Here is a 27,572-nt window from a genome sequence, read left to right on the forward strand (position 1 = left end):
CAGCTGCTGCCCCTGACAGGAACAGGAAACCATTCTTGCTGGGATGGCACGAGTCAGGCTGCCACCCCCTGACAGGAGCAATTTCCCACTCCTGTTAGGGCAGCAGTTGCGTTAAGCCGAGACAAATGCAACTCAGTTGCATGTATTTTGTGGGTTTACTGTAAATGAACATAGAAGAACCGTTGAAAATGTGGCTGTTGCAGTAGAACAGACTGTTAGGGATAAAGCAATTATCCTCTCTCAGCCGCATTTACACAGTCATCACCCTGCATTGCACATGGTTATTGTTACTTCAAGGTTATGTCTTATTTGTGAGTTTATATCATCATAAGATTGTAGGCACATAACCCCACAGAGTTCATTTTCTAATTTTTTGTGAGTAGATGTGCCAGAGTAATTTCACAGGCACCCTTTATCACTGTAATGAAATCATTTTTGTTTTAAAAGAAACTTCCTTACCTCTTAAGATCACAATTTTATAGACAAATGCATATTTGTTTTAATGATACATTCTAAAATTATATGACATCACCCAGGCTGTATAAGGGAATCAGTGATAAAAAGTTTGAGAGAACTTTGCAGACTACACCTGAACAAACAGTACTGTAAGAAGCTAGGTTTAGTTTAGTCCTGCCTTTGCACAGTGAGCTGGTCTTGATGACTTCTCCCTTTCATTCTGACAGTGATGCCTTAGAACCAAGGGAACCTTGGATTGGAAGTCCCCAAACTGTGGTGCCTGCCCCCGCAAGGGGGAACAGAGAAACCTTCAGTGGGGGCATGGGTGGGCTTAAGCCAGCCCTCCATGTAGTGAGGGGGGGTCTCTGATAGTGGTAATGCAGCCCACAGAAATGTAGGCAATACAATCCTAGTTTCTTAATATTTATCAAATAAATGTCACCTGACAACATTCATTTGACTCTGGCAGCATCATGATACATTGGCACTGAATTACTTCTGTTATAGGGTTGGAGTCTCTACTCCAGTCCTTAAACCCCTTAAATCTATATTTTTGTATCCATGTAAAAATGTTACAGATAATACCAAGAGAGACGTGATCTCATTGCAATTATATTGGCCAGTGTATCTGAGACAAAAAGATACATTGACAATTGGCAGATTATTAAAACAGTAGGTTTCTTCCCACTCTGTCATGTCAAGACCCATTTCCATAAGTTTTTCACAATCGCTTTGTAATTAGCCCTTTACCTTTAGAGTTATTCTACTGTGGCATAGATTAATGAGAACTCTGTTTTTAAACAGATGAAGCTGCTGGGTGAGTGTAGTGGCAGCATAGACTCGGTAAAAAGGCTTGGTTACAAACTGAAGGAGGAAGAGGAGAAGCTCTCTGGATTTATAAACCTGAACAGCACTGAAACGCAAACAGCTGGTATGTAGTATTCAGTCCTTCCAGGGAAAACAAATGTGAAATGAGCAGCAATCTCAATAGCATTGATCAGAATAAGCACTTGGGATTATGAAGGAAAATAGAAATTTGCTAAAGTTCTGACCACGCATGTGCCACTCCATCCACACGTTACATTATGTGTGATGGTGTTCGCAGTCATTTTAACTGTTGTATAAGAGGGACAGATGTACCCAGCATTGCTCAGTTCTTTAACTGAAGCTCCTAAAAATTTGAAAATAAATGAAAAATGCCCCCCCATGATACTATTTTGCGAAAAGGGGGGAAAATGTAGGCTGGAGTAGAGAGTTTCTGCGTGGGGAGGGGCAGGAGATGGGGGACTTAGAGTAGAGGGTTGGGGGAGGGCTCAAAGCAGGGAATGGTGATCCAGAAGGCATGGCAGATTGACAGTGCAAAAGTTAGGGCAGTAAACATGTATTGCATCACAAATCATTGTGTGTGCACTGTTCTTAAAACAGGGTTACAAAAAGTAAGGTTTGACATTATTAAGAACTGTCTCGTATTCACATGCATTGTGGCTGTTGAACTATTGAGCTTTTTACTGAATTTGAAAGTCTTTTGTTATTTTGGTTGTCGAGCCTTGCATATGGGAAAACAGCCGTGATTTGTCTTATACATGGCAGTAATTTAAACGTATTTATTGAAGGACAGTGTTTTAGTGGGAAGAGTCCAAGGATGCATGCAAATACCAATAATTAGTTAAACACATAAATGGCCATCTGCAAATGCAAAATTTTTATTGCACACACAGTCATTCATTATATGAATGAAACAGCTTTATTCATAGGACTCCTGAGTTCTAAACCTGGCTGTGGCATTGAATTTCTGTGTAGCCCTGGACAATCCACTTATTCTCTTGCCTCAGTCTCCACAGCAGTAGAGTGGATGTAATAATATAATTGGGCTTCTAAAGGTAAGTGCTGTAATATGAGTAGGTGTAAATGTACATGTAAGTGTAGATGGATAGTTTTGTCTTCATATCCATATTACATATATATCTTTGTACTGCATTGTGTCTGTGCTTTGGCAGGTGTGATTGATCGATGGGAGTTAATTCAGGCCCAAGCTCTGAGCAAGGAACTGAGAATGAAACAGAACCTTCAGCAGTGGCAGCAGTTCAACTCTGATCTCAACAATATTTGCGTTTGGTTAGTGGAGACCGAAGAGGAGCTAGAGAAGCTCTGTCATCTTGATCTCAGCACTGACATACAAACCATTGAGCTCCGAATTAAAAAACTAAAAGTAAGATTTTTGCCTCAGTTTTCTGTCAGTTGTTTTAGTAATGTCTATTGGATTCCATTTGTAAGCTATAGTTGGTATTCACTTTCTGCATTCCTGGCATATGAAATTGTGACTAATTATTGGAGTGAGAAACTAGAAGAATTGGTTGAGAAATGGCTTATTTAATTTGCAAAAAGAAGAGTCCACCACTGTTTTGCTGAAATGCCAAATAAATGTTGGAAACCATTTTATATGCAAGCTATATTTCCAGAATAAGATCAGAGCAGAAATCTGTTGAATTAGTGAAGCTTAGAAGGGGTCAGATTAAGTAAATTAATATCAGTCCTAGCTCAACTCATGGCAAATAAATAAATACATAAATAAATAAATCGTAGGGGCTTCTATTTTCCTGTTGATTACAATCTCTTTTTCTTGGTGCTGATATTTTGCCTTCCTAGTGGTCTCCTAAGCTTTCTGCTCTGTGTTACCACTCCACCAATCCCAGGTTAAGTTGCTGGATGTAGTGTCTTGTCCCTGGGCAAGAAACATGTCAAAGTCAATTCGAAGGCTACATGTTCAGCACTTTGAGTACTGCAGGAGAGGGAGAAGGCTACTTTCAGTGACCTCTCTAATCAGTATAGGAGCAGCATTATTGTTTGTTTAGATGGTATCCAGTCCAGCTCCGTTCAACAATGTGAAGGTTGCTGTGATGTGGGGCATTATGGGGACATGAGGAAGAAGCTGTAAACTAGGTAGAAAAGGGGACTCTTTCATAAGGATCTCCTTTAAAAATAATATGGACTGGGGTTTCAAGTTGATAAATATAAAAATCCAGCATAATTTTCTACAAAACTGTGATTCAGAAGCTTTAGTGGTGTTTGCTTAGCATTTGTCAAGAGCTATGCCACAATTTTTCCTGTGTCTCATATTTGTTCCAACCTTTGTATATAACTAGTCTGTGGGTTTTGCCAGGCATTCTTTGTCTTTCAGACCTTTGAAACACAAGCAGTTCTTCTGATCTTTAAAATTCAGCCATGCCTATAGCCTTCTAAATCATAAAAATTTTGTAATTGGCTCATACTAAATTTTACTGTGAATATGGTGTAGATGTTAAAAAGTGACCTTTTGCAATATTACGCCAGTTGCAACAGATATTTCCAGTCTTAAGTAAAGAGGAAAACTAGTACACTAAAATTTTCTTGAGAATCTTAGAATAGTAGAACTGGAAGGGACCTTGAGAGGTTATTAGGTCCAATCAGCTGCACTCACAGCAAGAGCAAGCACAATCTTGTTCATCCATGACAGATGTTTTGCTTACGACGCTTCTGTTAATGCATACTAGAATGTTTGCTTTTTTTTTTCCAACGGTTGCATGCTATTGACTCATTTTTATCTTGTGGGTGCAGTGACCCCTTAGATCCCTTTCTGCAGTACTCCTTGCTAGACAATCATTTCCCATCTTGCGTGGGTGAAACTGATTGTTCTTCCTTAAGTGGAGTACTTTGCATTTACCTTTATTGAATTTCATCCTATTTACCTCAGGCCATTTCTCCAGTTTGCCCAGATAACTTTGAATTATATTCCTATCCTCCAAAATAATGGCAACCTCTACCAGCTTGATATCATCCACAAACTTTATAAGCTTACTCTACAATCCATTATCTAAACTGTTGATAAAGATACCAAACAGAACCAGTTGCAAAAAGGATCTCTGCAGAACCTCACTTGTTATTCCATTCCAGCATGGTTGTGAATCATTGATACCTACTCTTTCTGCCTGTGTCTATGCCTGCCATGTCTTCCGGAAGCAGCATGGTAATGAAGGGTGGATGTAAATTTCTAGTACCTCATTGGCATATGGGCACATGGTTTGGCATCCAGAAGAAGCTCTTCCAGCCTACAAACTACACACGCGGAAGCGTGGCCCTGGGCAATCTTCCGGAAGGAAGAAGGGGCTTCCGGAAGGAGGGTTTCCTTCCAGGAGATCCCTGCAGGCCGCACATCTGCACATGTATTTTGAAGTCTGGAAGAGCTTCTTCCAGACTCACAAACCATATGTCCATATGCTAATGAGGTGTGGGAAATTTACATCCATGCCTCATTAGCATTTTTGAATGGCTCATTACCATGCCACTTCCGGAAGAAGTGGCATGTGTAGACACAGCCTCTGAGAACAGTTGTCCAACCAATTGTGCACCCATTTTTAGTAGACCCACCCTCATTGTAGTTCTCTAGTCGTGTTACCTTACAACAAAGCATTGGTCTTTAATGGCTACCACTACGCTTTTTAATTCTTCAGAAAGCACGTAGCACACTTTCTTTACATCTTGTGGTTGTTTTAACTTTATTCTCCTGTCATCCAGGAACTGCAGAAAGCTGTTGATAACCGCAAAGCTATCGTCTTATCCATCAACTTGTGTAGCTCAGAATTCACCCAGTCCGATAGCGAAGAAAGCAAGAAGCTGCAGGAGCGCCTATCTCAGATGAACCTACGCTGGGAACGTGTATGTAATATGATTGAAGAATGGCGCTGCTCACTACAGGATGCTCTAATGCAATGCCAGGTCTGTATTAAAACGGAGGTCTCATTCCCTTGGTCATAATGAGGAATTCTAGAACTGATGGGATTCTTTTTCTTCACAGCCTCCTAATCTAGGAGATCAAACCTAATGCCGCCCACGTGCACATATGAAAAGGCTGGCTCTAGAAAGATCTCTGTGCATTCCTGAAGCATGTGTTCTAAGCCCATGGTCCAGGTGTTCTAAACGTGTTATGATGTGTAGCCTGGCACTTAGGAAGTATAATTAAAAGAAGAATTTTTGCAACCATATTCCATATGATAGCATTCACACCTGTGAAAAGCAAATGCAATGGGGATGTAAACAATTACCAGATCATAATAGTATTCATGCAGTGGCAGGAGCATCAGGCCAGCAAGTATGTGCAAATAATACTGTAATATAGTATATTAATATAGGCCTGTAATACTTTCAGTTATATAATAATACAGGCAGTTGAATCTCTTGTGGAAAATAGTGATGTGGCAAAAACTACAACATAATTCAGAATTCTCTGAAGCTCTCACATGTCTTCTGTAGGATTTCCATGAAATGAGCCATGGTTTGCTGCTCTGGTTGGAGAACATTGACAGAAGAAAAAATGAGATCTTGCCAATTAATCCAAACCAAGACTCGGACACTCTGCAGGATCATCACAGACTGCTAATGGTAGGATCGTAAATGCCTTATGTTTAAAATCTTTAAAAAAAAAAAAACTGAAAAGCAGAGAGAAGGTAGTTCTGGAAGTGAGTTATACTGTATGTTTACCCCTGTGATACTAGTAAATTCAGGGATTCTCTTTAGTATGGGTAGAGGCATAGTGAAATTGGTGGATAAAATCATTTGGTTTAATATGGAAAACATTTGTCTTTTTTATTTAGTTTGAGCGTGTTATTTTGGAAAAGCTATTTGTAATTGCAACTTGCTGAGCTAGACGGGTATTCTAAAATAGTCTACTGTTGTTGATATGAGGTGCCAGGCAAAAAATCACCTTTCTTCCTGCTAACTTGCCAGGATTTTAGGGCTAGTGGCACTTTTTAGATGCATCTTTTCTGATCACCTAGTAAACTAAGGTCATGGACATCTGTGTCTGGGTTTTTGTTTTTGAGGAAGTTCTCGCATTCTATCTCATTGGTTTCATAATATGTAAGCAGAAAAAATGTGATTCTTTGGCTTCACAATAGCAAATCAGACGCGAGTTGCTAGAGTCTCAGCTGAAAGTGGTGTCACTCCAAGATATGTCCTGCCAACTGCTGGTCAATGCCGAAGGCAAGGACTGCCTGGAAGCCAAAGAGAAGGTTCATGTGATTGGAAACAGACTCAAGCTCCTACTGAAGGATGTCACACATCACATCAAGGACCTAGAGAAAATCTTAGACATTTCAAGCAGTCAACTGGTAAATCATATTTCATTGTTTCCTTTACCACCGATTGAGGGCTAATCATACTGACCTTTTTCAAATGATGATCTGTAAAATACACTATTGGCCTTTTTTTACTTTTGTTTGTTTGCTGCTTAGGAATGTGATGCCTGTCTAAGTGGTACAAAACCATCACAAAATCTCCTTCATAATTTGTACTGTCCAATAACTTCCCCATCTCTGAAACAGCAACTCAGAAAACCCAAGACCAGAAGGGAACACTGTGATCATCTAGTCTGACCTTCTGTATAACAAAGGCCAGAGGACAGTTCTCTCCCTCCCCCGAAATTGCTAGAGCAGGGCATTTAGAAGAACAACATATCTTGCTTTAAAATCGCCAGTGATGAAGAATCCAGCATGACCCTTGGTAAACTGTTCCAGTGGTCAAATTTCCCACGTTGTTAAAAATCGGTTTCTTATTCCCAGTCTGAATTTGTATGGATTCAACCTCCAGCTTTGGCTGCCTACATTGCAGTCAACTGGCAAAGTACCTGGGGTAGCTACTGTAGCTGCAGTACCTGAACCCATGGCATGGGAGTTATTTCCACAGAATACACGAGTTCTACTTTCCTACTGACAGACTAATGAAAAGGCTTAAAATAAAATCTCTGGTGTACTAACAAAGGACCTGATTGCTTGTCTTTTTTTCTTAACTTTGGAAGCATACTCCATAGCAGCAATGGTTGTCTTGTACATGAGAGTGTGGGCAAGGTGAATATTATGCTTGTCTTCAATATATGTGCCCCACTAAGATAGAAAATGTGCTCTTTCATTGTCAGTCCCTCCTCTTGTAGTTCCCAAAACTTGAATGAGCACAAAATATGAAGAATGTGATCTGTTTTCAATCTGTCTAATGTATCTCTCGCTCTCTGTCTCTATCTATATGAAGTGATGTCTGAGAGTTCAGTGGGAATTTTCACTGAGTACACAACACCTCTTTACCTTTTAAAAAGTAGATAAAGATCTGTTGTTTTCTTGGTACTGCATTTGCTTGCCTTAGGAAATTAAATGTTGGTTCTGGCAGAGAATTCATTTGCCTGACTTTCTGTTCAGATCCTAATGTGTAATGTATAGTGGTTTAATTCTGGAGATTTGCATGAATTTAAATCTACCTTAATCATATTTCAAGGATGAGTAGTGCAAAGTGCTCTGCTAAAAACAAAGGTTCCACTCCCGTTTTCTAAGTATTGTTTCCTTGGCAGATTATTTATGTTTTTTTTAATCTCTTACGATTCTGAACTTCAGGATTTGTCCTCATGGTCCTCAGCTGATGAACTGGACACATCAGGATCCCTCAGTCCTGCATCTGGGAGAAGCACACCGAGCAGGCAGAGAACGGTAATTTCACACCAGATACTTTCTGTCATCCCTTGGGTGGGAGCAACAGATATTTACAGTTGCTGGAGCCAGCTGAGAGGTCTACACAGTCTCCCTGATAGGAAAGAAGAAGGCACAGCCCAAGAATTCCCCTCAGTCAAAGCTGCTTCCCAACCCTGCTGCATCTCTCTCCCTGCATGAAATCAGAATTAGAAAATGCTATTAAAATCTGGGCTCAACGTGTGGCTGGAGTTTTGTGGTGTGGCACACATACGCACTTGTGTTCCGATCAAGCAATGGCAGCATCCCAAGGTCTGGTCTTGTCCCAGCACAGTTACAGCTAATCCCTTTGCTTTCTACTTGGCATACTCGCAGAGCTACTCTGTCAAGAACCTCAGTAAAATGTTCTTTTCGTAATCAATTAAACTGTGGATGATGCCAGACTCTTACTGAGGCTTTGGGTGAGAGGCTGCGTAGAAAGCTTAGAAGGCATTAGCTGAAACATTGGAACAGAACCTGATCGATGGATGTGACAACAGCTCTAACATTGCATGTTGTCACCACTAGGACACAATACAAGAAATACAGCATGCCATGCTGCATTCTGCTCCTCCATGCTTTGATCCTTGAATGGAACTGGAATTTTTGTCTTTCTTTAGAGTTCTGCTGGTTGATTTCTTTTAATTATTGTTTGGTTTTCCTTAGTTCTTAACTATCAGTTTTTCATTTGCACTTTTTATAAAACATCTGAGTTCTGTCCTGATGAACTTTGTGGTCTCCTGAAATTGATTTTGCTACATTCACTAGTTTTCTTTAGATCCTAGTTTGAGAATGTAAAGGAATACTGGCTTTTCAAAAGGGAAGAAATCAACATCAAACACGAGCATTTTTATTTCTGGAGTCATTACTTTCCTTTTTATTAGACACTTTTTTTTTCAAAAACTACTAATAAAATCATGATATCGTAACCTAGAGGACACCACAGACAGTGGTAAAAGTAATTTACGATAGCAAACTTTGGCTAAAGAATTAATAGTAATATAGTATGTCTCATCTTAATATTTTAATTTTTTGTTCATATTTAACACAGTGCTGTGGTTTATGTAGATTATTTTCTTCATTTTTGTCCATAACGTACAGTGTAAAATGTAAGATTTCCCAGGACCTGTTTTAAAACTGGCCTCCCCTTTTTCCATCTGTAATTTTGGAAACAAAAATTGGTGTCGCCTAGAATTGTAATGCCAAGCACATCACTAGTACTGTTTTTAATAATAACAATTTCCTAGCATCCAATTCTTTCTAGTGGTTAACCAATCTAAGCTGCATTAATTATGCTAGGAAATAATTGCAAATGCAATAATGAACCCACAGTTATTTGTCCCTCAAAATTGTAGATGGAAAGAGGAAAGCCAGACTTTTAAAAAGTGATGTTTGTAATATTAATTGTTAATGTTCTGCAGACATTAATTGACCTACAGTTAAATAGAAATGCAGCATCCCTTTCAATAAGATGAATTAAATCATATCTCATATACCAAAGTACTTGAGCTAATATTTTAATGCTTTTTTTTAACCGAACCTAGTATGTAATCATTTTAAAGATAAAAACATTCTGTCAAGTTCCTTTCATCTGGTCAAAGCATTTTCATACTCAGCGGGGAGCAGAAGAAAAGCCAGTTTCCTTGGTTCATGGGTATTGGTCTCTTCATTTGATTTTTATGTTTCCTTTGCTGCACTTTTAATTTGGTTTCATCAGTAGCTTGTCTTTATTTGCCTGGACTGAACATTCTTCTTTCTTTACCCCCTGTTCATTGCAAACAGCCACGGGGCAAATGTATTGTCTCACAGCCTGGACCCTCTGTCAGCAGTCCACATAGCAGGTACCTTATTCTCCTGGTTTCTGCACTCTGTTCTAGAATTCTAAGAGGATGCTGGAAATTGCCCATGATGTCCATTAAGTGTCTGTCCACACTCAATCTGCCAAATGGACAAGAATTAACCATGTCAGGTGCAAAGTTCCTTTGTAAGCAGGATTCAGTTACTGCAACCAAAATATCTGTAAAGAGAAATACCTGGTAATTCTTCAATATACAGCTTTTGCTTCCCGTTAGCATCTCTTGAATTTAAATTTACTTTGACATATTTGATCACAAGGGTGCTAGTTTATATTCGTAATATTGCTTGTTACATTAAGACTCAATCAGCAGAATCATTACAAGGTTCATGGCAAAAACTTTTTATCATCCTCTTTATTTCTAGATATTAAGTTAAGGCAGATAGTAAATCAATACAATATATTAAAATTTGTAAAACCCACAGGTCTGGAGAAAATACACTAACATCCTCTCTCTTTGTTAATTTGTGTTTATATTTTCTTCAGTTTGTGGGTTTTCAGTTCTCATCACTCAGAATGAAAAGTCAGAATTTGAGATTTTTTATCGTAAAAATTGCTGGCATCTTTTTTTCTCTGCAGTCATAGAACTCCTTTGGAGCTATAACACAATGAAATTAATGTGACACTCGACAATGCTTACAACCACATATTGTTCTAGGAGCAGCACTGCCCCATTTCTGGATGACCACTAGAGAGCAGACTTGCAGCTGCAGCTTTTTGCTTTCCACCTTGTTTCTTGCAATGTCATCTCTGCCGCTAACAATGCTTCTGCATTCTCTGTTGTTGGCGTGATGTGTGTGTCCCTTTGCTCGTTCACTGATCAGTTCACTTTGTCCCATAGAATAAAGAAAAATGGTTAAATATATGTACACAAACGTAAGATACAGGCCCTATCCCATTCCAGCATCTAGTGAGGTGTAGCAAGAATTTAAATTATACGTCAGGGGGTTGCAGGGGACTGAAAATATATATGGAACTGTAATCAGATTTAAACTTTGTTTGTCATCTATGCACGAAAATTGAATTATTCCATTAAAGTAGTTTCTGTTGAAATGATAGAAATTTTAGGCTTGAAGCAGAGACAAAATGGATTTAAGTAGTGGTTGAGCAACAGTTAGCATTAAAAAAAAAAAAACACTTTGAATGCACTTTGTACTTGATGGCCTTTATCCTACCAATACAAACCATGTTTTTGCTCCACAAAGCAACAGCGTGAAATTTGGAGCTGGGGGGTAAAATCATGCTATATTTAGAACAAGTCGATTGTCCAAATTGTTACCAAGTAATATGCAGTGTTTAAAATGTGCGTTGAGATTTCATTTAATCATTTTCTAGCTGTGTCACTATCAAAATCCATGTGATGTATGGATAGGTAGAATGTTTAATCTTCCAATGCTTATAAGAAAGCAGATTGCTTTGTTGTGGGAGGGGGAAAAAAAGGTAAAATAGCAGACAAAAGAATTGATGTTTAGTTATACAAGTGACTCCAGTTCTCTATCCTTCTCTCATCTGGAGAATCAGAGAGAATTTTTCTATCTTCAGTCAGTATACAAGCTTAACGTTCTGTTTCTTAGAGAAGAGGGAGAATGGAAACTTAATCCATGACCATTAACTGCTAAGCTTGTACGTTTATGAACTGGTCTGAAGACCAAAATCTAACTCAGGCAGATAAGCATGCTTGCACTAGCAGCGCTGGAAAGGCATGTGCTGTATCTGCTCCTCTCTTCCCCTCTCCTCCAAATGCACAGCCATCCCCTTCGAGAAGGCTTCTGTGTTGTAGAGGAGAGCAACTGGCCCAGTGTGCATCTAAGCAGCGCTTTGCAGCTTTGGGATCAGCCCACATTCTAACAGTGGCATCTGCACGGCACCTCTTAGATCAGCTCTCTTCAGCACTGTATGTTAACACGTCTCATAGCCGCTCAACACAATATTCAATTTGTCATTCAGACAAGCATGGAATACAAATGAGTTACTAGTGAATAGGAAACTTAATCAAATGCGCAAGCCAAACAGGTTGTGGTTGATGTATAATGTGGTTTTAACTGATAAAGCAGTACAAGCCGTCACTTTGTTCTTTAATATTTTGACATGCCTCTGATCAGAGTACTTTGTGTTTGATCTTGCACTGGATCAGCAAACCCTAATAGACTATAGTATAAGGGAGAACCAAAGCAAAATTAGAAATGTTTATCCTGTAGGATTTTGCAATGGAAAGTTACTTGAAAAATTAGAGGGCAGTGGGTTTATTTAATGAGCTTGATGACATTTTGTCTTTCCTAACAAACAGGTTAACATATATCCTAGTCATTTGTCACGTAATCCATGTCCATTGAACTAGATAGTCTCTCAAATTTCCATATTACAGTATGGCATGACTCATGTTTTGGGAAGCAATACAAGTTGTTGCATATTGATTAGGAAATGCAACTCCCAAAAGCTCATTTCCCCTTGGTCAGCTAACATAGCTCTCACAAAATGCAAACCTGGACCTAGGCCTGCCGAGTTGTTGAAGTGATGACAACATGAAAAAGACAAAAAAATACTGTGCAGTTTTCACCACTGTGTTTACCTTGCCTTTCTTGAGTTCTCACTTCAAATTATGGTGCCACTGATCCTGTCCCCACTTCCTAATGCCATTATCCTGTCTCCGCCCGGATCAAATAGCAAATTTATAAAACTCACCTACAATTCTGGAACTGAATCATGCCATAGGATTCTTACTGATTTTGACTGCATAATAGTAGGGAATGTGGTGTACGGATTAGACCAGGAGGTTTGGGCTCATGTCTCCAGGCTTCTGTTCCCAGTTCTGCCATTCACTATCCCTTTGGGCATGTTAGTTAAACTACCTGTTTAACCATCTGTAAAATGGATATAGTAATCTTCCTTACACTCTAAGCCCACTAACTTGGGGGGAAGGAAGAAGGCGGAGTACACAATGTAGAACATTCAGTAACACAAAACAGCTAATTTAGCTTCATTACTGAGCAGTAAGATGAAGATACATGGGACCGTAAATGAGAATCCACTCCCTATTCATCTGGGAAGCCTGCCTAATAGTTCAGAAAAGACAAGAAAACAACTCCAGTCCTCCAGACTTTGCACACTCCATAGGTCAGGAATTCCGCTCCTATAAGCTACCTAAGGTCAAATCATCAGAGTTCTTGCCTGGATGACTTGGTTTAATGGTAGGAAACATTGCAGTTGGTCAGATTTGCAGCTGTGCCTTCCGCAATGTCTGGTCACTAGCATCTCTGTTAAGGGAGTGGTGAACAATTGTGAAGTGGTCCAAACTGAGCAGCTGTCAGTGTGACAAATGGCCCAGCAGTCTGAAAGAGAAGACAGGGAAATGAACAGCCCTTTCCCCAAAAGTAATACACTGTACAGCATTTGAGCCTGAAATTGATAGGGAGTTTTCTCTCTGTTTCAAAGGCAACAGGTTTTTGATTGCAGGTGTTACCATTTAATCTTCCCTTTCCGCACTCTTTGAGCTCTGTATCCAGTTTTCCAGCACTATTAATGAGTCCATTATGGCATGAATGTGTGTGATAAGCAGCGGCTCTGTCACAAAAGCAAAATAGCACATGAGCTTTTTAAAACAGACCCTTTTAGAGTTGTTTCCTACACAGGCAAGTATTTCATTCTTCACTTATTGGATGATTTCCACACAGTGTTAGCTGTTACTGTTTACAACCCTGCCCCACTTCTTCTATATTTTAGCACACTTTTCCCATGACAGGATTATTTTTTTTAAGAAAATTAACTAGACTCCTCATACAGAGCCTCCATATACTTTTCCCCACCACCTTTTTATTTTGAATGCTTTTGTTTTCCAAGAAAAAAAGTATAATCAGTGTTGCATTTCTGGTGCCGTAGTCTTGAGAAGAAAGGAAAATTACTAGTTGATGAACATGCCGAGTCCTTTGATCTGTCTCATGGAAATTCCTTCCTAAAGACCCATTTTGGTAGCCTCAGGGATACCTTCAGGTGATGTTCAGGTCATTGGATAACTACTGAAAAAACACTCCACTTTTCACATTATGATCATTAACCCCAAAGATGAGCAGATGCGCTACAAAATGTGGCATCTGCTTATGAGCTGTAAGCATCAGACTTTATGCAAAAAGAGCCACGTAAGTAGGTGGACTGTGCAGCAAAGTGCTCGGAAGGTAATTAAGCACTCCATGTTCCTTTTGTTCTTACCTCAGCACATTAACTCTCTGTGTTGGCATTCTTCGATGGTGGAAGGCCTGGTCTAATTAAACTTTAATATGGAATGCTCTGATGCTGTTAAATGTGCCATGTCCTTTCATTGCATTCTGTATGATATATGTTTTTACATGATGCAAGAATAAGCACCTTTCCATTCTGGCTCCAATGCTGTGGATTTAAGCAATGTGCAAACTTTTGTTTTGATCTTGACCTCCTGATCTAATCATCCCACTAAGTTAATCATTGAGTGGACTCAAAAATTCAGCTCTCCGTTAGTCAACTAAACATAACTAAAAAGTTGTCTGGCTTCACTTTTAAATCCTCAGCATTGAAAGATAGTTGTAAGTTAGCTAGTAACAAAAAGTTGTCTCCTTGAGTAATATATTAATAATTGGTGAATTGGTTACTTCAGTGATCCAAAAACTGCGTAAGACGGTATAATTCTGTGGCTATGAAAAGCTAAATTACCATCAAGACAAAGGTAATTCTGAAGATGGCTTTTCATTTTTTCTGCTGTTTTACATGCATCTTTCTACCTATTTAACCTCAGCCCACCATTGTATTCTCAGTGACTGGTAATCAAATTGCTGTCAGACTTCCATATCGGACAGACATTGGATAATAATAAAAACTGAAACAAGATTGGTGCAAGATGCAAGATTAGGAGATCATTTGAGAGCCATTAAATTCTCCTGAATGTTATCACTTGCTAAAATGCAGTATATTTCCATGCCACATAATTAGAGTACCTAATTCATTGTATTTGGTTGGTTGGGTTTTTTTTAACCTTCAGGCTGTCTTTTATCAACCGATCTAAGGTCTAAGAAGCATTCCAGTAGCATGTAGTAGATTTCTAACAGCTTGGAATAGGAGGGCAAAATGGGAAGATGTGTGACAAAATCAAATTCAATCTTTTATCTAGTACTAGAGGGGGAAAAAAGGGTTTCCATGTTAACAGGGAAATTTAAAATCTTTAGTCAAAATTTTCAAATATGAGTACCTAAAATTAGGCATCAAAATTGCTGGCCTGATTTTTGTTTTGTTTTGTTTTGTTTTTGTTTGTTTGTTTTTTATGGGTGCTGAGCTTCCACACCTCACTTTGATTTAAAAAATCGATGTGGATTTAGGTGTTTAACTTTAAGACCCTCCCTCAAACATCAGATATTGAGAGCAGGCTGTGATTGCCATGCTAGTAGTAGGATTTCATGAAGAGACAGCAGGCATATAAGTTACACACAATAAAAGGGGAGTAGTCCATTAAAATTTCAGGAATTTTAACTCCAGTGCAAAATGAAGCTACGTGTACTCTGTGGAACATGAGATCCTGCTAATCCAAAACTGGCATATTATTATTTTGGTTGTATGACTCATCATAATGCTTCCTAAAAGGAAATGCAGTCAACACTTAAAGCATTGGGGTTTCCCTTCAAGACTCTGTGCAGATGTTGACTGTGTCACCGTCTGACATGATAGGATACATTCTGTCTTGCCTAGAGAATACAGTCCATTCGTTTTTACCCCAATGGAAACATTTTATGCAATTATAAAAAAAAATTATGGCACTTGAGTTTCTTGAGGGCGATCCTTTTTATGATTGACCAAATGTTTTGTTTTCTAGTCCCATTGGTGCAAAATAGTGACGGAGTCCGGGTAATGGCATATTCAAATACACCACACTTCTGACACTTGTTAGTTGTAGAGTTGATGTTCATTCTGAAATTAGTATACCAAGAAGAGTTGTTGTATTCCAGAAAGCAGTGCCTGTTTTCCTAGGGCTTTTGGTTTATCCCTATATTGATTTCTTTTCTCAGGTCCACAAGAGGTGGCTCAGATTCCTCCCGTTCTGAGACCCCGGCTGGTCAGCAGCATCCATCCTTCTTCCTTAGGGTCCTCAGAGCTGCTCTACCACTTCAGCTTCTTCTGCTGCTCTTGATTGGTCTTGCCTGTCTTGTACCAATGACTGAGGAAGACTACAGCTGTACCTTATCAAATAATTTTGCCCGGTCCTTCCACCCTATGTTAAGATATACTAATGGGCCTCCTCCTTTATGAAGCAGTGGAAAAGCTAGTAAAGTTGGAGATATGTGTCAGGAAATGGGCCTGTTTCAAATGTTAATGCACTCAATGTGGCAGCTTTATCTATCTACTGTAGCCAGTGTTCCCATATCATTCTCCTGGCACTAGGTTAATAATGTCTCAGTACGAAAATGTGTAATGCATTACATGAGTAATATCCTTTCTAAACTCACAACCCTGGCACTAAGAAGACTATGAAATAAGTGAGGGAATTTTCTTTCTGTCCAACATTCTGGATCTTTTGGCTACTTTATGTCTGGGTCATTGTCCTGTACTGTGCATAGCCCAAAGACTTTATACAGTTGAGAGAACCTTTCCTGTGTGTGGCTCTGAGCGAGCTATTATCCAATCTGTGCTAAGGACATTTAAGAAACTTTGTAACATATACTTTTAAAGAGCTTGTATGGCAATGTACTATTTTTTCCTTGTTTTTTGTTTTGGGCATGGTGTTCTAACCTTTCCTTTGAATGCACAGGCTGTAAATCTGAAGGCACTTTTTTAAGGTTTAAAAAATGGATGTAATAAATAAAATCATGGAAGGTTTTATGAGAAAAAAATATTGAATATCAAGTATAAAAAGGAACCTATTTATGTATGTACAGTTTGCTAAGCCGAGTTTTGTTTGTAATGATTTCTTTGCATTTATTATAGATACCATACAATATTTTGTCTACGTGCTTTTTAAGGACAATTATAGAAAGCATTAAGTTTAGAATGAGAAATGTATGGTAAAAACAATTATCAGACCATATATATGCTGCAATTCTCAAATGAAAAAAGTAAAATAAAAAGCAATGCTGTAGTAATGAATTATAGCAGGTATCTCTAAGTTTGGGAAGATCTTACAAAATTTCTGCAGGACAGTATGAGTTATAGGAAAGTATACTATCAGAGAATTAGTGGTGAATGTATAAAGCTGTTCTTATGAATTATTAATTGACATTTGGAAATAACAGATTTTTCTGATCTGTTTCTTACATTTCACATTTTCCGATTGGTTAGATTTCTATATGCTGCCTTCCATATTCCTAGTATTATCTTTTACCAGTCAACATGGAAGAAGACTGGATTTTGTGAGTTGAAAATATTTGAATCATCTCCATAGCAGCTTGAAAAAGACTGACACTAAGACAGATATTTATGCTTGACCAATAACAAGTATTGTTATGGAATATACCCAACACATAAGCATAAATAGCAGAAAAACAGAACAACATGAAAACTCATAAATTTCCCAGAAACATTACAGCAAACTCTCTTGCTCTCTCTCTCTCTCTCTGAGCAGTGGCAGGCACTTCACATAGCTTATGAGTCATAACTCAACCAAAACAAAATTCTTTTCAAGTTTGAGAAATTGCAGAGTTTTGCCCTAACGTTATCTCTTGTTTTAATAAGTTTTTCTGTTTTAAAAACTAAACATTACACATACTGTCTATTTTTCCATTAATTTTATGAGCAAATGTTTTCATTTAAAGAGAGAATAGACTGGAGTATGTACGAAGTAGTTAAAAAGCCCTGGTTTTGCTGAGGTTGGAGAAAAATATTTGTATTGTTGATGCTTCTTGGGATTTCCTTTCTGGGAAGCAGTGGTTTCCATTGAGACTAATTAGAACGAGCTGTGATGTGACCTTCAGAAGTTTATTAAAATTATCCCCAGTATGCATCTGAGTTAACATGTGGCACTTCTCGTGTCTCAGAGCAGTTGTTCCAGATTCTTGGTCAGATGTCACTCAATTGGATACAGTGGGTTCCAGTTTTTCTTAGGGTTTTTTGTTTTGTTTTTGGATTTTTTAATGTTTCTTTACAGCCATTCAGTTTAGAGCCTTTTTAAAAAGGAGGAAAGTTGAGATTGAAGAGCACAAGATGTCAACCAAGAAGTGCAGAGAGAGATGTCAGGCAGCCTCTACTGCTTCCCAGTAAAACCCTGGAGACCTCAAGGAATCTATTCGATTTTACCTGAAAGTAAGCACACAGCCTGAGAGCAATAAATAGCATTAGCATTTTAATCTTCAAGGAGTTAACCAGAGAGAGTGCTAGGCAAAGTATGCAGACAGCCTCACCTGTGAGTGCTTAGGGATCAGTACATCCTAGTCTACATGAATTAAACATTGGAGGGAGAAGACCACTATACAGGAGGCAATAAGAAGAAATTAAGCCTTAAATTAAGGTTTAAATTAGGGAGATGGAGGAGCACCTGTCAGAGCCGCATGTGGCACAGATGTTTAGAACAAGGTGGGCCCATGATTTCCACTATCATGTCTGTTCTGCCAGGTCTAAAACATATTTCTCTACCCTTCTTCCCACTGTCATATCTGCTTCCTGCATCTCCAGCCACTGGCTAATTCTCTCTTCAAAACTGAACTACTTGTCCTGTCAACTTTTCCCCCTCCATCCACAGCTTTGCTCTTCTCCCTGCCCCAAAGTTTGCAAATTTCTCATCTGTGGCTCCCCTCTGCATTCAGTTTTCTGACTGTTGCACTGTGCTGTACTCTAGATGCTGGTGCCACGTGGGCAAAGCTTGTGTATGGTGACCATGCAGGAGCCTCTGTCCATCAAATCTGTGCTGCAACTGAGCCTTCTGCTACAGTAGGGGAAAAAAGTACTTTGAGCCAGCAGGGACAGCGAAGCCTTCCAAGCGTGCCCTCCGCACACTTCCACTCTCCAAGAAAAGGAGAAGTGTCAGTACCTCCAGAGAGACATTGCTTGGCCTACAGTGATTTTTTCACTCTTACAGCATATCTTGATGGGCTCATGTGGCCTTTCACTCCTGACCCCTGGGCTGCGGTGGTCGGGGAGCAGGTAGACAAGGGAAAAAATCAGAAGTGTTGGGGGAAGAAGAGCTGAAATGGAGACTGGTGAATCCTCCTTATGATGAGGAGGGCGAGGTCCAGAAGGGTATAAAGGAATAGGAATAAAACGTATCATCAACCTCGGTTTGATCCCTTGAGGCTCCACTTCATAGTTTGTCATTCTTTGTTTGGAGCTAGGTCCACTATAGGTATCTGAATCCAACAGTTGGGCACTACTGAGATCCTCAGAACCATGAGGCTGAACCGGAAAGTGCTTAAATTCCCTGCTGGTGAGCATGTGCAAAGCTGCCAAAGTTCTTGTGCTGCTGAGCGGTTTGGTACCCTACCACAGACCTAAGCCCCGGTGTGATTCTCAAATGAGGCATTCCACTGCCTTCCTCAGAGCATGCCTGTTGGATCAGGCTATGCACAAAAAGCACCCCGTGCAACTGAATCAGACTTGCTGGGGCAGGCTGGCGTGTGTGTGTTGATGCAATAGCCCAGGGTTTCCCAAATATTATGTCGGTGGGAGCTGGTTTTCTTCAGTACCTTTTTTCACAGCCCAAATATATAAACACATAAAAAAATGAAAAATTAATAAATTTTACTGTTTATTATTTATTCACAATAATAGTGCATAAAATATACATCTTAGTATAAAATACTTAACATGCCTAACTAATTAAGAGTGCCTCAAGCGTATGGACAGACTCCACCCACCAGTCTTATATGCTGTCCCTGTGTGGGAATTCAACTTGATCTTTGCTGTCCCTTTGAGCCCTCCCTTTGAGCCTTTGGCCACGTGCTCCCTCATGTACCTCTCATGGAAAACGACCTGTCTAGTAACACTTCTGTGAGGCGGGTATTTGCGCTCCATACTCTAACTTAGGAGCCTCTTTACACTGTTTGTCATAAGGACAAAGTTCAGCTTAGACCTCACCTGGCCTTCCTCCTGAAAGTGGTTTCCAGGTTCTGTAATGGCCAGGATATATTCCTGCCCATTTTTTAGCCAAACCCCACAGGAGGTGGAGGGAGCAGAAACTGCACTCCCTTGATCTCAGAAGGGCCTTGTACATTGACCACACCAAGCCCTTTTGAAAGTCTTTGAAGCTATTTGTAGTGGTGGCTAACTGCATGAAGGGGCTGACAGTGTCATGTCAGTGTATCTCCTATATCACAGCATGTATTCAGATGTGCTATGACTTGGTCAACATTTTCCTCGACACACAAGTGTAGGCCTCCTCGGCTGCATTCCTGGCTAATGTACCTCTCCCAGAGACCTGTAGGGTTGCAACCTGGTCCTCCATTCAGACCTTCGTGTCACACTACACCATTGTGCATCAACCCAGGTGAGATACAGCATTTGGCACTGCAGTCCTCAAGTCAGCATCTCATTGACTCCAACCCTCCTCCTAGTTAAGGCCTGTGAATCACCCTTGGGTATTGATATGAGCGAGCCCTAGAAGAAGAAATTACAATTCCTTGTGGTTTGTAACTGTTATTATTTGAGATGTATTGCTCATATCTATTCCATAGCCACCCTCCTTCCCTTCTATTGGAATAGCTGGCAAAAAAGGAACGGAGGGGTGGTCAAGTTGGCAAGGTCCTATATAACATGCTGCACCAGCCCCGACCCCAGAGCTGAACTCATGAGTGGTTGATAGGGTAAATCTTTCCTATAGCCGTGCCCATGGTGCGTGCACACCTAATCAGAGTAGCCATGAGCATCACATCTTGAAGAGCAACCATTACAAAAAATGAGGACCTGTCTTTTCCAGCATCTGTTGTGGGGGGCTCTTCTCACTCCATTTGTTTCTCCTAAGAAAGGGCTGACCTGGCTGCAGCTCATAACTCTGGGAGATGCTTCATGGCTGAGAATCCTGAGCAGGAGGGGAGCAGGGCCTCTGAGACCCAGATCACTGAAAGTAAGGTGCTTAATTACCTTTTGGAATCTGGGTGCTTAGCCATGCTCTTTTCCTCTGCATTTCACTCCTGGCTAGCTTAGGTAGCTCCTTCCTCGGGTGTTTGTCTTCTAAGGATCCCTTTCTTAGGCACCTGTCTATCCATGTACTGTACAAAGCACCTGGGCGGGTAACTCAGGCCTGAACATTGTCCCACACAACATGGTGTGTTGCAACACCTAAATTTGTAAATATAGCCCTATATATGCATACGCTACCTAATGCAATTGGGATACCAATGGGATTGAAGCATTTAGCCCCTAACATAAAATTTGCCCTTTCCATCACTGTGGCCAAATTGCTGGCCCACATCTTGAGTGCCTCTCTCCTTTATTACTGCCTTCTCAACCGCTCTGGCCTCCTGTTACCTCACCTCTCCAATCCACTCAGTTGCTGTCAACATTATCTTCCTTCTCCCAACACTTCATCATGCTCCTCTTTCTCCCCTTGATAGGCCAGACCCACTCCACTCTGTCTTCTCTCATCTCTTCCTGTTCTTTTTCTGTCCCTTTCCCCACATCCCTCCCAGTCCTTTCACTAATAGTTCTTTGTCTCCCTCACACATCCTCAGCTGGGAGCTCCTTGTCGCCCAGCCTCTGTGCTTTCAACTCCCTTGCCTTTAGCACTCAAATTCTTACAGAAAGCCTTCTTATTGCAGAAGTCTCTACCGCCCATGTCTTGCTGCTGTTTGTGCGTTTTAGTGTGTGACAGGAAGTTGCCGTAGCAACAAAGCTGCATGCAACAGGTGGGTGAAGTTGCTTTCTCCGCTGGATATTGGTGCTTGACCTCATTTCTGCTACTCTGGAGTCAATGCAGGTAGGAGAGTAGGGCTCACAAGGGCCTGCAACCCAGCTAGCTGGACTGCAGAGTATGTATGGGGTGCATCATCTCCTAGGCCCTGACAGAGGGGGTGGAGGGCGGACATATGGGAGGAGGGCTCTCTTATGTTTGGTTTGGAAGCTGGGGAGGGAGGGAAGAAAGTCAGGGACCAACTGAGCCCTCCCCACTTTAGCTCCTGCCAGAGCCACTTCAGCTTGCCTCCCCAACTCCACTTCTGTTATCCAGGGGCCGGGTTCCTGCAGGAGGCACAACTGAGCCCTTCCCAGTGTGGCAGGGGCTGAGAGGAATTTTCTGGAGAGGGGAATAGAGGGGATGCTATTGACACCATTCTGACAGGACTGGAGGCAGGAGGCACCGGCTCCATTGTGAACAATGGGTTACTCTGTACCTCCTCCCCTCTGCTGTACCACCAGCCCCTGGAAGCGGAAAAGGAAGGGAAGAAGGCCAACGTGCTGTAGTGGTGCAGGGTGTGTGTGTGTGTGTCTGTCTGTCTGTCTGTCTGTGGCTAGCTGGGCAGAGCTCCATACATGTTTCTGGGCTGGGTGCAGTTGGGTGTAATTAGTTTATTACAATGTGGGGGAGCTCAGCCCCCTCAGGAAGCCAGGGAGAACTCCTGGAGCCAAAATCATGTCATTTTGTACATTTGGGAGAGTTGGCAATGGGAGGCTGCTCCACAGAACTTGTGCTGCTCGTGCAGAGGCTCAAAGCCGACAGGAGAGAGCTCTGCTGTCAATGACTTTGGCTCCTAAGAGGCAGGTTAGCTGTGGCAGTGGGAGAAGTGCTGTCCCCATTGGCACCTAGGCCAGTGGACCTTATATCACTGGGGATGGTTTAGTCACACCTCTGAGTGACATAACTTATACTGACATACGCTTGTAGTGTGGACATAGTCCGTCACCCAAACTGGGGACATAAGAGGGGATTTGAAAAGCCAAAGGCAGCCCAAAACCCAGGGTACCATTGTTTGGAAAAAAAAAATTGTCTTGGGTTGAGGCAGCCATCTCATAACTTCTGAATGTTTAGGGTTGTCCACCTTCTCAAGTTAAATAGCTGTTCCTACTCCCCCCAATGAATGCTTTTAATCCCAACAGCAGTCAAGCTGACTATTCAGCTTCATGCATCTAAGTACCATGTCACTTCCATGCCCCAGAGATCCCTGGTTTATTTCCCAACAGAGACAATGGACTGACAGCTGCTGTTTTCCTCCCAGACATGTGCTACCATCCAACCTGCCAGTTCCCCTCCAGCAGAAACCCTGCACTCCCAACCTGCCAGTCCTACATACCTTGCTGTCCCCACTACTGGTGAATAACCCAGGACTGGTTGGTGCGTACAGGGCATAGCAGGATGATGACGCTGGAATAGTTCCTTGTAGTAATGAGAGAGTACAGGTTTGTCTTGCTTTCACCTGTTCCCCCACTTATACCTGGACAAGTCAGTTCTGGATCCGCTCCTATTTCAGATGCTAGTGACCTCAGAACAAGCTGGTGTTCAGAGGGTTACTGGAGTATCTCAGCAACTTCAGCAACTCCACAGCAATAACTCCCTACAGTTTAGCTGGTTTTTGTAGGAGGATCCTGCTGATAATGATGAACCCAGGTTTGAAATAAACACTTTCAACAGCAGCTGTTGGTGTGAGCTGGAAAGTCAGTAATATGGTGCTTAGACGACGGGGCAAGAGGCAGAGTGAAGAGAGATGCTCTGAAGTCCAAAGTTGATGGGGGTTTTTCACCTGCCCGAGAACTGGAGAGGGGAAGACAGACCAGCCAGAGCAGGAGATGGCATAGTTGAATTGGAACCTATGTATCTGGTAAAAAATAACAGACTATTCCATTACTGCCCCCACCAGCTAGAAGTGTGTGCATCCACTGGTTTTTTGACCAAAATCTAGTGGTGACTGCATGAAAGGTGCAATAGAAAACTGATTTTTCTTCAAGTGCTTGCTCATGTTGATTCCAAGTAGTTGTGTGTGCACAGGCATCACAAGATGTTCCCCAGAAGCAGTGGAAACCCCCTAGAGTGGCGCTGACCTAAGTGTATATAGACCACAGCTGATCCTCCTCTTACTCAGTTCCTTCTGACAGCCTGTGACAGTGTTTCTTACTCTTGTCTCCAGCAAGCATTTTTATCTCCTTTCCATCTGCAAATAGTTGTTACCTTTGTAGTGTAGATGGTTTCATTGTTGACAATTAGTAGTTTATAGATAGTTCTCAGCTGGGACTGTGTTTTGTTCTCTCCTCTCCTTTCTTGGGGCTGCAGCATGCCTGGGACCCACTGGTTTAAACCTTGCATCTCCTGCCAGAGGTTTATGACAAGAGGAGACCCCTCATGGCTCCTGTTTGAAGTATCTGGGGGAGGTGCATCTTACACTTGTGTAAAATTTGTAATGCTTTCTGTCCAAGAACCCACAAGGACAGAGTGCCGATTCAAACAGATCCTTATGGAGTCCTCTCTTCATTCCCAGCCGACACAGCCTGATCCAGTGCCAAAGCAGGCCTCCGGGCACAGTGCACCCCCTTCAGTACAGGGCTCTGTACCAGTGCAGAAAGAGGCTTTGTCAAAATCCCAGCACTGCCATTCTCCACCAGTGAAGACAAGGGCACCAGTGGTAGAACACTGATCCCACTCTCCGCCTCCATGCAAAATCCAGAAGCACTCTGATTGGTTCAAGTCACCGGGTGCCAAGACAGTGAAATCTAAAGGTATGCAACCCATGTCAGGACACCCACCTACCACCAGGGATAAGCTGGCCTCATCCAGGACCGTCGAGTCAAATGGCACTAACTCTCCCACCGGGGACGCCCAGATGGAGAATGTAGACATGCTATCTACCCTCAGAACATACAAAGCAGCCTGAGATCTGATTGAGATGATGTCTAGCCACTCCATGGCCCCAGGAGTCTCTCCGGTACAACCACCAGCATTGTACTGGGGACCAAGGCCACTGGCACCAAGAAGAAAGTTGGTGATAATGCAGAGGTCTCTGTCCCACCCCGGCACTTTGCCTCCCATGATTGCTAACCCCCCGCACCATTCCAGGGGTCATTAACCCCAGCACCAATATTCTAGAGTTCTGATCCTGGCACAGCAGTCAACGATGCCATCAGCAGTAGCACCACTGTGGTCGTCATGCTCAGACTTATCATGCAGTTCAGAACCAGAGTCTTATAGGTCCCGGAGGTCCCAGCACCTCCCAGTCCTGCAAAGATGACCAGGCCTTGGCCATAACGTGGTCCCTGTACCGACAAGCACCCCTGCGCACACACGATAGCCCTACTAGACCCCATGGGCATACCATCAGGCCCAGGCTTCAATTCCAGATCAGTGTATGTGGCATTGGACAGGAAGCAGACTCCGTTTGCTTCCCAGGTGAGGGACCAACACTAGAGGGAGGATCATCCCCCGTCTCTACCCCAATGCAGAGGTCCTGAATGGGGCCATGTTCCTCCCCACCCCCACCTCCCAGCACTGGGGCAACGTCCAGCACCATGCACAAAACCCATGGCACCAAAACACTGGCACCACACAACACCAACCTGGCTGGATCACCAGGTGCCGGACCTATGCACCCTGACACAGAATCTGTAAGCTGCCTCGCACCAAACAAGGCACCGAGTCTCAGGAAGTGGCACTAGCAAGATCCAGGCAGTTGGGCAGTGCAAACAGTGTTAGTTTGGTGGACTCTTCACATTCTTCACATACCAAGAGGGTAGCAGGCTCATCCACATCCCTACCCTCTATGGATCAGAGGGCCCATCAAGACCTCTTTCTGAAGTTGGGCCTGCAAGTTAAGGAAGTAAATCTAAAAATGGTGGACATCTTGGCCTAGGAGACCCCCTTTGTGGGTGGCCTCTTGCCATTCATATAATGGTCTCCTTCACCATGAAGTTGCTGAGTTCCTGTGGCAGACTCCAACTTCCATTTCACTCACTGCAAAGTGAGTGGAAAGGAAATACTTCATCCCCTCCCAAGGGATGAATGCACGTTCATCCATCCACAGCTGGGCACATTGTTGGTAGATGCTGCCAATGCCAAAGAAGGGTAGGGTCAGCAGGAACTGATCACAAAATCAAAAGAGGTCAAGAAGCTGGACTTGCTGGGTCAGAAGGTCTACTCCACAGGCAGCCTTCAATTAAAAATCTCAGGACGCTCTTTTAAGCTTCCGTGATGATAATACTTGTGCCTCTCTGGGGAAATTTAAAGAAACATTTCCCACAGATTCCCCTCCCAAGCTTGGGGCCCTTCTGGAGGAAGGAAAAGCGATCTGCCCACCCTGCATTATGGGGAGCACTGGACACAGATGATTCATCAGTGCACACAAGGGCAACAGACATTGTGATGTGTCAATCTTCTTGGCTCCAGGTCTCAGGAACACCCCCAGAGGTCCAGCAAACAATACAAGATCTGCCCTTTGATGGCTTGGGATTGTTTGTGGAAAAGTCTGACTCAGGGCTTCACAGCCTGAAGGACACTCGAGCCATGTTAAAGTCCCTGGTCCTACTCACCCCATCTGACTGGGGAGGCACTGTAAATGTCCACTGCCTCTGCTCTACTACCCTCCTCAGCAGAGACAGGATTTTTCTCAAAGGGGCAATCATCATAACCACAGGGGATGCCCACAAGCTCCTCCAATAACAACTAGGGACAATGCTCCTACTGCCACACTCCGGATCCAGTCCCCAAGACTGAGCACCATTTATCCCAGTTTTACCGTTCCTTGTTCCAAATCACCACTGACAAGTGTGTTTTAGGTGTGGTGTAATGGGGATAAGCTCTCCAGTTTCTGTATACTCCCCCTTCCCAGTCCCTCGTCAGAGACCCCCCTCTCCCTCATGAGGAGCTTCTTCAACTGTTCTTTGAGACCTATTCCTCAAGTCCATTCCAAGATCCACCTGCCTCTTCTCTGTCAGAGTAATTCCAGCAAGACATAACTGAGTGGTGGAGAGGGTCAGCTGTGGTCTATGTAGGCCGTCCATCGTGTCCGACGATGACATCTGGAGCTTGCACAGGCTCATCAGTTGTGGATTCACATGTGGCTGAGGAGTCCAAGCTTTGAATGGCATGGAAGTTCACAGTGGGGGCAAGGGAATTGTCCTGGCTCAGTTGGTGTGGCTGCCGCTGTTGCTTTCTTCCTCTCATGCGTCTCAATGAGGCATACACACCGCTGCTCTTCCAAGTTGTCATACGCATATCATACAAGCGTACACTAGCCTGTTCGGTCTTTTGCATGCTGCTCTAACTGATCGGGTTTTAAACCAGCACGAGTAATGTTGGACTTCACGCAGTCTTTATACCTCTTGTGAGGCTTACCTTGATTCCTTTTGCCCTGGGAGAGTTCACCGTAGAGGACTTGCGTAGGGATTCTTGACTCCTCCATTTGTATGATGTGCCCTGTCCAGCGAAGCTGGGCTTTCAGAATCATGGCTTTGATGCTCATGGTTCCTGCTCCGTCCAGGACTTCCAGGTTTGTAATTCTGTTCTGCCATCGAATGTGCAGTATTGACCTCGGGCTGCACGTGTGGAAGCGCTCCAGCTATTTTATATGTTTTCTGTTCAAGGCCCAGGTTTCACAGCCTTTCAGGAGACTGGTCAGGACTACAGCCTTCTACACTTTCAGTTTAGTGGACTGTCGGATATTGTGCTGATTCAACACTCGCACTCTCAGACATCCTAGTGCCCAGCTAGCCTGGCAGATTCTGGCATTGATTTCTTTGTCAAGGGAGCCACCATTGGCTATCACTCTGCCATGGTACTTGAACTCCTCTACTGTTTTTAGCTCTGTTCCTCCAGTAAAGATTGAAGTGGGGAGAGCAGCAGATCCTGGGGCAGGTTGAAACAGAACCTCGGTCTTTCCTATGCT

The 27,572-nt window shown here is 42.3% G+C and overlaps 1 protein-coding gene across 2 annotated transcripts in view; it reads left to right on the forward strand.

Moving 5' to 3' along the window:
* Positions 1 to 16,932, forward strand: part of SYNE1 (spectrin repeat containing nuclear envelope protein 1) — a 415,690-nt gene extending 398,758 nt beyond the window's left edge. For both annotated transcript variants that reach the window (XM_074990362.1, XM_074990363.1), the window contains 8 exons: positions 1,261 to 1,387; positions 2,454 to 2,665; positions 5,008 to 5,208; positions 5,743 to 5,871; positions 6,387 to 6,599; positions 7,869 to 7,961; positions 9,762 to 9,820; positions 15,858 to 16,932. In XM_074990362.1, the coding sequence (XP_074846463.1) occupies positions 1,261 to 1,387; positions 2,454 to 2,665; positions 5,008 to 5,208; positions 5,743 to 5,871; positions 6,387 to 6,599; positions 7,869 to 7,961; positions 9,762 to 9,820; positions 15,858 to 16,098 (1,275 nt within the window). In that variant the 3' untranslated portion in view covers positions 16,099 to 16,932. The remainder of the gene's footprint in view (positions 1 to 1,260; positions 1,388 to 2,453; positions 2,666 to 5,007; positions 5,209 to 5,742; positions 5,872 to 6,386; positions 6,600 to 7,868; positions 7,962 to 9,761; positions 9,821 to 15,857) is intronic.
* Positions 16,933 to 27,572: the final 10,640 nt, after the last annotated feature.

Source organism: Carettochelys insculpta, chromosome 3 (assembly GCF_033958435.1).
Source record: "Carettochelys insculpta isolate YL-2023 chromosome 3, ASM3395843v1, whole genome shotgun sequence".
Classification (NCBI taxonomy): Eukaryota; Metazoa; Chordata; order Testudines; family Carettochelyidae; genus Carettochelys; species Carettochelys insculpta.